Raw genomic sequence first — 12,439 nt, 5'->3', positions numbered from 1 at the left:
GAGAGGGATAAACAGAGCCCGCGGGGGGGAGTGTGTGTGTGTGTGTGCATGCGTGTGTGTGTGTGTGTGTGTGTGTGCATGCGTGTGCGTGTGCGTGTGTGTGTTTCTGTCTGTCTGTCTGTCTGTCGTCTGCCTGCCTGTGTGTCTCCGTTTGTGTGTGTGTGGACCCAGATTCGGGAAGTAAAACTGTATGGATGGAGGCCATCTTGCTGAAGTTAGTCATGGAAGGTAGTCAGCTTGGTGTTGGCCAGGTTAGTCTGTCTCCTGTTAGATTGTTTCATAGACAGAATGAGTAGTCCAGTCTCACTAAATAAAAGCAGCAGCTTGTGCATTTTATAAGTGGTGAGTGGCCATATTGGATATGATCAAGCCACTGTATTTCCGGACGTGCAGTGCGCACAGATGCAAGTCACATCCCCTGTATAGGAGAGCGGCGTTACAGTGCCATGCAGATCAGTTTATAATGGGTTCAGCCAGTCTAGCAGTTCTATATCTGTGTGGGGCTGAGCTGCAGTTCGGAAGGCCCGCTGGTGTCCATCAACACCCCTCTCTATTGTTCTGGCCGCACGCTGGCTCCGCCCACCTCACTCTGGGCTCTGACCTGGCGCGCTCCTCCGGGGCCGCGGTTGATTGGCTGTCGACCTGTCCTCTCCCGGCCTGTTCCGTGGCCATAACGAGTTAACCGGGTCCCGGTGGACCCCTCTCTGCGTTCTGTGTTCCTTTCTCTCCCTCCATTTTATTTTTATAATAATATGACCCCTCTTTCACAACCCCAGAGTTTTAATGTTTAACCCCTAACATCCTTTGCCAATCCCCCAAACATGCACGCACAGAGACTCACACACAGGTACTCACACTCAGACACACACACAGACTCACACATGTGCAAACACACACATACGCGCACACTCACACACAGAAACACTCCTTTTTAAATGGACGCTCGCCCACCCACAGTACATTAGCAGCACTGCCAAGTTTACAGTCATAAAGGGTCTTTTCCTGAGCGCAGCAGCCAATCACAACCGAGTGCTTTTACGCATGAATGAAGGCAGGAGACCCTAGCAACAGAGCAAGATGGAGACAGGTAGGGCTGCTGGGCAGGAAAACATGGCGGATTGGAGGCCAGGTCTCGGGAAGGGTGGACAGAAGGAGGGAGGGAGTAAGAAGGCGGCGAAGGTGGCGATGGTACGGTAGGGACCGTGGCCCCAGGAAGGAGGAAGGATGGTGTAAGCAGAGCTGGGGGGAGGGTGGGAGGGTGGGAGGGGGGCCGCTCGGGGAAGGTCGGGGTCCGATTGGCCTCTGGCGCTGCAGTCAGGGCGTGTCAGGAAGTGCTGGACCCTCCCCCGTGAGTTTTGTGGACGGGGGAGCGGGAGTCGTCCAGCTGAGGGTTCCAGGGTTGGGAGTGGAGGCTGCAGAATGATGCCTTTGTTTGGGGTGGAAGCCATTCTTCCACACACTTACGTACGCGCACACACACACACACACACACATACACACTTGTACACCCTCACACTCCCTTATATCCTTGCACATTCACATATACACACGGACACATACACACGCGCTCACACATGCACACACACACACACACACACACACACATATATATACATGTGCACACACCAACGATTACATCTTCCGTCTTTTTGTGTCTGACATACCCATACATAAACACGTATAACCCCTCACATGCACGATCATGCACTCAGGGGCATGCAGTGTGCGTGTGCGTGTGCGTGTGCGCGTCTGTGTGTGTGTGTGTGTGTGTGTGTGAGGGGAAGAGTCTCCGTAGGAGGAATCTGGGGCACACTCTCTCCCCGAGGAGCGGTTGGAAAAAATCGAATGGAGAACATTCAGTGCTCCGCTCTGCTCCACTGCTCTGCGGCACAGCGAGGTTAGGCCCTGCCAGTGACCTCCCCCCCCACAGTGTCCCTAACGGCTCCCAGCACAGGTGTCTCTGCTCCAGCTGACGCTATCCCCACCCCCCCCAACACACAAGCGCACACACACACAAGTCCTCCCTGCTTAGATATGGGCGGGGTTAGGGTGAGGTTCTAGGGCGGGGGAAGGACATGGTGGGTGGGGGGTGGGGGGTGACAGGTGAAGGGGTTGTGAGAGAGAAGAGCCTAAGAGCAAAGCCGTATTAATACCCTGGTATCCCAGCGACCGTTTGAATCCACAGCACCGTGGTCTGGGAGGACCGGGCCAGCCACTGGGCGACACCTCCTCTGCCCAGGTCCTCTTCTGGCCCCGCCCACGTGCCCGTGCACTACTCTGCTTTCGCTGGGTTATATTTAACCACCTTTAGCAGAAGGGCTCTATGCCATCACCCTCCTCATACACACACCCCCACCCAGAACAGGGCACGGGTTGGGGGGCAGCGAGCTGACACACACACACACACACACACACACACACGTGTGCACGTACATACCACACTAACAGAAGTGACCCAGTCGATGTGTCTGTCTTACAGCTGGTCTCCTCTCCTGACTCTCTGTGTCCTCACTGGCTGGATTACACAAATCTATAGGCAGGTGACAGCGCTCGACCTATGAACACGGGCCTGGGATCGAGTGTGTCCGTGTGTGTGTATGCGTGTGGCTGAGTGCTTGTGTGTGTTTGCCTGCCTTATCTGAGTCTAGCCTTGTACCTGCAGTCTGTAGGTGTGAGCTGAACCAGTTGATTTCTAGTTCCCTGGGTGGCCACTGCACTATTTCATTAGATAACCATGTAAGTCCAGCAGAACCAAAACATTAGAAAGCATTTTGTTCATGTTCTGTATTTCCCACATTTCTCATAGGAGCTATAAAGATGGAACCAGGCTGGCTGATTATACCTCTTTCCCACTGTAGAGCAGGAACCAGGCTGGCTCATTCTACCCTTTCCCACTGTAGAGTGGGAAACAGACTGGTTGGTTGACCTTATTTTGTCAAGCAGAAGCCAGAACTAACCTTGCCAGCCAGGCTCCATGACTATTTCCCTATTTGTTTCTGGCTTTGTTACAGCCGGGCAAGAGCTAAGACTATCAAATTGCGTAGTGATGATGTGGGGTTGCCCGTGGAAACAAGGCGTTGCAGTGTGAAGGGGGCTCTGGGTGGGGGTGGAGGGGAGGTGGGGGGGGTTTAGCATGCCTGGGACAGGTGTCTGGCTGTCAGTCCAAAATGAGGGCTGGAGCCCCTGCTTGCCAAATACAAACAGGGAGTTAATGAGTACCCCTTTATAAAGACTGGGCAAGACCCCTGAGAGGTCATGAGAGTGCTATCCCTCCCTCTCTCTCTCTCTCTCTCTCACACACATACACACATGCACAGGCACTCGCACGCACGCCATTTTTCACATCCATCCTCATACGCTTATTCACAAACGATTGCATACATAGCGCTCAGGTTCTCCCATTCGCGCACACACACACACACACACACACACACACACACACTTGTCTACTGTACTGACACCCACAGACTCTCTCCCATTCATGTGCTCAGGCTTTCACAGACCAAGGCGCACCCATTAGGAACTGTGTGCTTGTTAATGTGTATTAGAGAAACTTTTATTATCTGCACATGTAGAGATTTGTCAAAAACACATCAAAAACACATTACAAACATCAAACACACAAGAAAAACACACAGAAAACACCATGAAACCATGCAGTGCATTGTATTACAAGTTTAGGAACATTAGGTGTATGTTGTGCGTGTAGCATGCACTCGGTGTGGCACTGTCGTAGTTAGCGTGTGCGTATTGTGTGTTGGCAGTCAGACGTTTTTCCTTACATGACACAGATAAAACCCCAGCTGTAATTATTCAAATGTAGTTTTGCTCACTGTGCAATTAGAAAGGTTGCCTTCAGCGCTTTCGAGCACGGGTATTGTGTACACACGGCGTGCCGCGTGAGCGTGCGTGCGTCCGCGTTTCGTATTTTAAGAATTTTAAGGCCTGTGTGAGAGTAAGTCTGTGTGTGCGGATGCGTGTGTGTGTGTGTGTGTATAACATTTTGTTTGACGTAGGTGTGTGTGTTTATGCACGTGTGCGTATTTTTATTCTGTGTTTATTTTATCTGTTTATGATTGTGTGTGTGTGTATGTGTGTCTGTGCATGTGAGAGACTGTGTGTGAGTTTGTGTGTGTTTGCATGCGAGAGACTGTGTGTATGTGTGTGTGTGTGTGTGTGTGTGTGTTTGCTTGTGAGAGACTGTGTGTGTGTCTGTTTGTGTTTGCTTGTGAGAGACTGTATGTGTTTGTGTTTGCATGTGAGAGACTGTGTGTGTGTTTGTGTGTGTTTGCATGTGAGAGGCTGTGTTTGTGTGTGTTTGTGTTTGCATGTGAGAGACTGTTTGTGTGTGTTTGTGTTTGCATGTGAGAGACTGTGTTTGTGTGTGTTTGTGTTTGCATGTGAGAGACTGTGTGTGTTTGTGTTTGCATGTGAGAGACTGTGTGTATGTGTGTCTGTGTGCGTAGGTGTGCGGGCCCCGTGTTTGTGGGGGAACGCAGGTGCGGGGCCCCTTGGCACACCCCACCAGCCCTGCGTGTGGGGGCCCGGCCCGGCGTGTAGGGGGTAATGAGCTGGGCATAACACACTCAGGCTCTGCAGAGGGCCTGCAGGAAGCCGGCCCTGCCAGAACTCGTGTGTGTGTGTGAGCGGAGGTTTGGCCGTACACGCGGGCCCCAGCGGGGGGGCGGGAGGGGGCTGGGGGGGGGGGGGGGGTGTTCTCCCCAGGGTGCCCCTCTCCGCCCCCCTGCCTCAACCCCCACCCCGCCCCCGTGGCCCAGGTTCTTCACGCCATGAGTACATTTCCAAACCCCTCGCCCCCCTCTTGGCTCCTGCCTGGCGTCACAGCGGCAGCTGAATCCTGTGAGGCTCCAGGCCTTATTAAAGACACAGATCACTGTTCTTTACTGGGAAACGCCAGAGAGAGAGAGACGGGCCCGCCACCCGCAGAAACACAGCCTGTGTGTGTGTGTGTGTGTGTGTGTGTGTGTTTCTGTTTGTGTGTGTTTGTGTGTGCGTTTGTGTGTTTGAGTTTCTGTTTGTGTTTGTGTTTGTGAGTGTGTATTTATGTTTGTGTGTGTATTTGTGTTTGTGTGTTCTTATGTGTGTGCGCGTGTGTGTTTGTGTTTGTGTGTGTGTGTGTTTGTTTGTGTGGAAGGGAGTGTGTGTGTAGGGGCAATGTAGTTTGCGTGTATGTGTGTGTACTCGAGTGCATTGGGGCAAGGCAGTGCTAGGCAGTGTGTGGTTTGTGTTTCTGTGGTGTGTTTGTGTGTCACAGAATTGTATGCAAGCATAATGGGGGTGTGTTTTCTCCGATGGAGCGAGCTGCTTTGTGTGTTGGTTTTGTCTCTCTCTCTTCCCTCTCCCTCTCTCTCCGTTGAAAGCTGGAGGGTGGCCTGAAGATTCCTCCACTAAGCCCTTGGCACAGATACAAATGCAGTCACAGCTGGTTGTAAAACTCAGGTTTTCCAGAGAGAGCAGAAGCCCTGCTTGCACTCGAGAGAGAGAAAGAGAGAGAGAGAGAGACGGGGGTGAGAGCACAGCGTGGAGGGAGGGAGTGGGAGGGAGAGCGGAGGAGAGAGTAAGGGGGGGTGCAGAGAGATGGAGAGAGGCAGAAAAGGAAAGAAAGAGGGAGGGCGAGAGACATGAGGAGGGTTGTTGTGAAGGCGTACTGGAAGTAATTTTTCATCACAGGTTTCATTTTTCATGCCGAAGTGCACTCTCTCTCTCTCTCTCTCTCTGTCTCTCCCTCTCCTCTCTCTTTCTCTCTGTCTCTCTCTCTCTCCCCTCTGTCTTTCTCTAAGTATCTCTCTCTCTCTCTCTTTTGGTCCCTCGCTCTTTCCCAGCCTAGTTTCCTCTCCCCCCCCTGTTATGAAATATAGATGGTACCAGTTTGGGAGAGCTCAGAGTCTATCTGGCAGTGCACAGCACTGTGTCTCCAAAGAGACCCGGCTTGTGCATGCACCTAAACACTTCAGTGGGCAATCTGTCAACATGTCAGCTACACATGTTCTGTAGAAAAGCTTCCACAGGGAGTAATGGCTCCCACCAGGACTCCGAAAATGCTTTGAATTCAGCAGATTTCTATTGCGGGGGAGTCCCCCGGGGTGCCTTTTACAATGCCTGCATTTCAGAAATTTGAGCCAAGGACCCCTGGGGGCATCCTTTCATAATGCCTGAAAATGTAGGGTTATATTGTGTGGAGTTCCCCATGGGGCCTTTATTAATACCTGAATTCTGAGGAACTGGAAATTACACAGGCCTCTGCAGGGGCCTCGCCCGTCCTAGGAAGGGAGGATAGCTCTGCGGGGACGCTTTCTCTCTCTCTCTCTCCTCTCCTCGCTTTTTTTTGTACTTCATGCAAGAGTGAAAAAGAAGAATTTGCCAAAGGACAAAAAAAAAAGGAGTGTGTGTGTGCGTGTGCGTGTGTGGGTGCGTGCGTGCGTGTGTGTGTGTGTGAGCGTGTGCGTGTGTGCGTGTGTGTGTGTGTGTCTGTGTAAGTGTGTGTGTTTGAGCTAGCCTCCAAAATATTCAGTCCTGCCTCCTCGGAAGGAAAAATCAGGAAATTAAAAATTTAACTTCCACCCCTCTCCTCCCCCCCCCCCCCCCCCCCCCCCCCCCCCCCATCCAGCACCCCCTCCCCTCTCTTTTGGTGTGTGTCTCTCTCGTTCGAACACGCTCTCTCTCTCGCACCGCTGTGTTCTGCTCGCCGTCAGAAGAACAGCGGGTAAATATTTGTGCTGTCTGTGTGTGCCCAGGAAAAGAGCCTGAATCTGGCGAAATACCCACACTTTTTTTTTCCCTCCTCCTCCCTCCTTCTCTCTTTCCAGTCTACGGGAGGAGTAAAGGCGGAGTGGGAGGCCGTGCGTTTGTGCCGTGTGGTTTTTTTTTTTCGACCGTGTTTTCCATTGACTGGTTTTCGGGTGTCGGGGTATGCTGTCGTTGTTTTTTTTTTAAAAATAGTATAGCGGGATACCCGTGGGTTCCGTAACAACAACGAAGGGGGCCTTGGCGGCAATGAGGCGGGCTTTGTGGCGCCCGTCGGAGAGGGAAGGGTTTTTCGGGGTCGCGGGGCTCGTGCGAACGCGGGCGTTTTGGTCTTCGCGGGGGGCGGAGTCGCCGCTCTTTGGGTGTGTAAGGCCCCGGGAACGAGGCGCGCGCGCGTCTGTAAGTTTAAATCGCGAGCCCTGGCGCTCATATCCCCTCTGCTGCAGGTTATAATGGAACTCACAGTTTGGGGCTCGCTGCTCTTGGGGTGTTTATGAGCAGCGAGCGTAGTGATGTGCTTTTAGGGGGGAGGGGGGCGGAGGGGGCTCTGAGTTGAGCGGTAAGATGAAACTGGACACCTCACACACACACACACACACACACACACACACTCAGTCCCTGGCGGCTCTGTTGACCCAGGAGTACACCCAATAGAGCTGTCACGCAGTCCTTCACAGGGAACTGGAATAATGAGGACCAGACCGACTGCAGAGCCCCTGCAGTGCACCCATACACCCCCGACCCCCCCCCCCCCCCCCCCACCACCACCACCCCCACCCCTACCCCTACTCCATTACTCTGGCCGACTCCCCCCCTCCACTTTCTCCTTGCTCCTACGCTCCTTTCGGTGCACTGGCCGTACCTCCCCTGGGTCTTTGTGATGTCAGGGGTCGCCACGGGGTCACCACTGACCCTGTCGCTTTAAATAAAAAACTGTGCACATACACCTGAGAGGAGGAGCCATGTGACTGATCCAGGAACAGCTCTAACTGCCAGTCTCCAGGGACGGGCCAAAATACACTAATACGAATTTGCTTCCAAAGTACCGCCCAAATAAATGCGCACGTAAGCTGGAATTCAAACTGCAAGGGCTTGAAGTTGCTTTGCAGCTGCCACCGAACCGGAAAAATAAGGTATATGTCAAACAAAAAATAAGAGCAGAACAATTTCTATTATATATGAAGTTCATGCAAATGTACATTTTAAATGCATGTGGCCAATCCCTCGCAGCCTCACACTCTCTCACAAACCAACGGGCTGCTCTGGCTGTTTCTTTCCCGGAAGAAGGGTAATCATATTCCATTGTAGTGAAAGGTACCATGCATGCCTTCCCCACGGTCCCACCCCACACACCCCCACACCCCCCCCCCACCTTGAGCATGGTGGTGTTCACCCGGCTTGGTGTGATTTCCGTCTGGCTGCATAATGGTTGGTAGCGTAGCGGGGAATCCTTCGGCTGCCTTCGCCGACCTGCCTCAGAATCCCCCGTTTCCTGGGGTGTAGGCACAATGCAGCCAATCGCGGTTATTGTGAATTAACTGCCGAGCGCTTGGGCCCGGCAACACGCCGGCCTCTCCGTGCGCTCGCGAGTTTTGGCATTCTTTTTTTTTTTTTTTTTTTTACTCCAGAAGATGCAGGTGCAGCGGTGAGGTCTTAGCTACCTGGTACCTGTGGTAAAACCGTTTTAAATTAACGAGAAGTGACGTGTGTACCGTGTAGCAAAGCAAAGTGAAATGGGGCTTTATGTGCTTAAATGCATCACCTACAGTTAAAGGCCGAAGGGCAAAGGGCAAAGGGCATTCAGAGTAATGACCCTCCCGCACCCACATTCCTCCGTTCAAGTAAACTTTGGCTATAGATGAGCAATCTCGGAGCCAGGAAATCTGCAGAACAATGGCCAATTACAAATTTACTGTAGAGCTGGAGAAATGAAGAGAGAGAGAGAGGGGGGGAGGGCTAGTAATGAAGGGAAAGAAGAAAATGGTGTAAGAGAAAAAGAGAAAAGGTAGAGAGTACAGAGAGAGAGAGAGAGAGAGAGGGCTGAAGTAACAGATAGAGACAGAGAGTTGGTTTTTGCAACCTGTTTGGGTTTAGCCTGGTATTCCTTCCTGGCTTGCTGCTGTCTGTCTGAAAGCAAGTTATACACACACACACACACACACACACACACACACACACACGCACGCGCACTCACACGCACACTCTGCTGTAATGGTTTTAACCCTGCATTCAGGTGTGGTCCACCTTTGTCTGGCAAAATGTCAGAGAAAAGCTTCGCTCCTGGGACACGTGCCCAGAGAAAGACACCAGAAACCCTGTCTGCTGCAGTTTCCTTCCTGAGGGGTGTGGAAGTCTGTTTAACACACACACGCACAGATCACACACGCAGATCTCACAGACACACACACACACACACACTCACACGCACAGATAACACACACTCACAGATCACACACGCAGATCTCACAGACACACACACACACACACACACTCACACGCACAGATAACACACACTCACAGACCACACACACGCAGATCTCACAGACACACACACACACACACACTCACATGCACAGATAGCACACACACACACACACTGATCACACATACGCAGATCTCTCGGACAGACAGACACACACACAGATATAAGCACAGACATAAACGCGCGCACACAGATATAACCACACAGATGTAAACACACACACACACACACATACACACATTCACACACTCACAGATCACACAGACACACACACAGATATAAGCACAGACGTAAGTTTGCGCACAGGTATACGCACACACACACGCGCACACACACACACACACACACAGATATAACCACGCACACGCACCTCCACCGCTCAGGATGGCACAGGGACGAGCAGGGAAAGGGACCCGCTCTCAGTCAGGTTCTTACGGCTCTTCCTTCGCGCGCTCTCAGATGTGCAATGTGACTGGGTGGCCCCCAGACTTGCTGGGGTTTGGAGGAATCTGCAGGGCCTGGAGGGCGGGGCGGGGAGGGGAGGGAGCGCGGAGCTGGGCTCCTGGGATCTTCCTGTGTGGAGAGCAGGGGAGCAGGGTTGGAGTTGGGGGCGGTTATCCCCTGGCAGGCTTTCTCCGCCAACCCCCACCCCCACCCCTTACCCCCCCCCCCCCCCCTTTTAACGTCAGCACTGTGGCTGCCTGCTCCCCTGGGTGCCCGCTCAAGCCTTTGTTCGCTCTTCCCATCCCTCTCTCCCCCTCTGGCCCCCCCCCCCCCCCCCTCTCCCCTCCAACCCTCCAACCCCCCAACCCCCCACCCCCCCGACAGCGCCGCTCTCTGTCCTTTGTCCCGGGAATAGCCGTCTAGCTCGGTGCCTGATTGGAATCCTGAGCTCTCAGCAGCAGGGTCACATGGGGTCCTCCGCAGAGAAGAGGAAGGGGGGGGGGGCGGGGTTAAGCATTTTTGTGCTAAAATGGAATAAAAGGTGCTTGTAGGTGAGTTCTCATTCATCGGTGTCTGCCGCGGTGACATTGGAAACTCCCCAGGGCGGGTGTGGAAGAAGGATGCGGTGGCTGTGTGTGTGTGTGTGTGTGTGTGTGTGTGTGTGTGTGTGTGTGTGTGTGTGTGTGTGTGCGTGCGTGCGTGCGCGCATGTGCGTGTTTGGCGTGGAGAGAAGAGGGGGCAGTATTGTTCACCAAACGGAACCGTGAAAACATACAAATAAGCAATCGAAATGGGAGGTGTGTGCGTGTGTGTGTGCGCGTGCATGCGTGTATGAAAACTGTCAGTCCTTCAAACAAAAGAAACCCCAAAAGTAGATTGCATTATTAGTCTCGCTGCTTTGCTTGGTCTTTTCTTTCCTTTTTCCCTCTTTTCTCTCTCTTTCTCCCTCTCCCTCTCTCCCTCTGTAATGAGAGCAGCTCCAGTGGAGTACAGTGGGGAGGCTGAGGCCTGCTCTGTGGGCCCGTGGATGGGAGCGCCCAGCTCGAGTAATGAACTCCCCCAGGACCCGGGCAGAGTAACGCGGGCCCGTTTCCATGAGCCTTTCCCAGGGAGGGTGGAGAAGCGTGGGGGGGGGGGGAGGAGAGGCCTGCTCTCGCCCCCACCCCCCCCCCCCCCCACACCCCCCCGGCATGGCTGCCAGGCCGCGCGGCCTGCAAGTGAACAGATAAAGGCTGGGGGGGGTTGGGGGTTTGGGGGGTGGGGGGGGGGCATCGGTTTGGGGGGAGGGTGGGGGCGACAGCTGTGAAGGGCTTGGAGCGGACTGGTGACTAGCTGATAAGGGTCCATCCGGATTGGAGGCGCAGGGAACACTGCTAATCTTACAGCGTACTGCCACGGGGTAGAAAGTTAAGGAGAGATGGAGCGGAGGGGGTTGGGGGATATGGGGGGGGGGGGGGGGGGGGGGTGCTGCCGGCCCCGATAATTCTGTTGACAAGAGTCGCAAACAAAGCAGATGATTTTTTTTTTTGGCTATTTGTTTAATTTTTGTTGTCAGGGCTTTTTTTTCTTTTTAAAGGCGGTCGGCTACTCAATGTGTCCAGTAGCAGTGAAGAAATGCCGGTCATCTTCACATTATTCCCGCCCTCTGTCCTTCTCCTCGTCTCTCCATCATGCACTTGGTCAGTGGTGAAGGGACAACAGAAGGGAGTGTAGAAAAGAAACTGAAGTTTGAGGAATACAAGTGAGAGAGGGAAGAAGGGATGAGGGTAGAGGAGGTAAATTTGGGAGTGGAATTTGGGAGTGGTGGGAACGTGATGTGTGAGTACTTCTGGTGAACCTCGGCCTTCTCTCCCTGCCACATCCTCCCCCTGCCACTTCCTCCATCACATCCTCACCCTGCCACTTCCTCCATCACATCCTCACCCTACCACTTCCTCCATCATATCCTCAACCTGCCAAATCCTGAAATCCTCACCCTGCCACTTCCTCCATCACATCCTCACCCTACCACTTCCTCCATCATATCCTCAACCTGCCAAATCCTGAAATCCTCACCCTGCCACTTCCTCCATCACATCCTCACCCTGCCACTTCCTCCATCACATCCTCACCCTACCACTTCCTCCATCATATCCTCAACCTGCCAAATCCTGAAATCCTCACCCTGCCACTTCCTCCATCACATCCTCACCCTACCACTTCCTCCATCATATCCTCAACCTGCCAAATCCTGAAATCCTCACCCTGCCACTTCCTCCATCACATCCTCACCCTACCACTTCCTCCATCATATCCTCAACCTGCCAAATCCTGAAATCCTCACCCTGCCACTTCCTTCATAACATCCTCACCCTACCACTTCCTCCATCACATCCTCAACCTGCCAAATCCTCAAATCCTCACCCTGCCACTTCTCCATCACATCCTCACCCTGCCACTTCCTCCATCGCATCCTCAGGCCTGCTACTCCTAGGCTAAGTTGGCTCTCTCATGTTCGCTCGCTCCCGTCCTGGTGTCCTCTCGGCCCTGCAGCAGGTTTGCACACCGGGTGCACTGTGCATGTCTGTCCCTTTCACTGTTATGGAAAGCCTGCTGGTTTTTAGACACTCCCTGGTTTACCCAATCAATCGAAGTTGAATGCTGAGTCTGTGCCTATGCGCTAAACATCAGTTTGTCTCATCCTTTTTTGTTTCTCTCTCTCCCTCTCCCTCTCCCCCACCCTCTCGCTCTCCCTCCCTATGTCTCCCC

At 53.2% G+C, this 12,439-nt stretch overlaps 1 protein-coding gene across 1 annotated transcript in view; it reads left to right on the top strand.

Annotated features, from left to right (window-relative positions):
• Positions 1–2,496, top strand: part of LOC118227529 (zinc finger protein 423-like) — a 52,893-nt gene extending 50,397 nt beyond the window's left edge. The window contains exon 4 of the mRNA XM_035418078.1: positions 2,480–2,496. Within this exon, the coding sequence (XP_035273969.1) occupies positions 2,480–2,496 (17 nt within the window). The remainder of the gene's footprint in view (positions 1–2,479) is intronic.
• Positions 2,497–12,439: the final 9,943 nt, after the last annotated feature.

The sequence above is a fragment of the Anguilla anguilla genome, chromosome 5 (genome assembly GCF_013347855.1).
Source record: "Anguilla anguilla isolate fAngAng1 chromosome 5, fAngAng1.pri, whole genome shotgun sequence".
Taxonomy (NCBI): Eukaryota; Metazoa; Chordata; class Actinopteri; order Anguilliformes; family Anguillidae; genus Anguilla; species Anguilla anguilla.
This window is presented reverse-complemented; position numbering and strand designations above follow the sequence as displayed.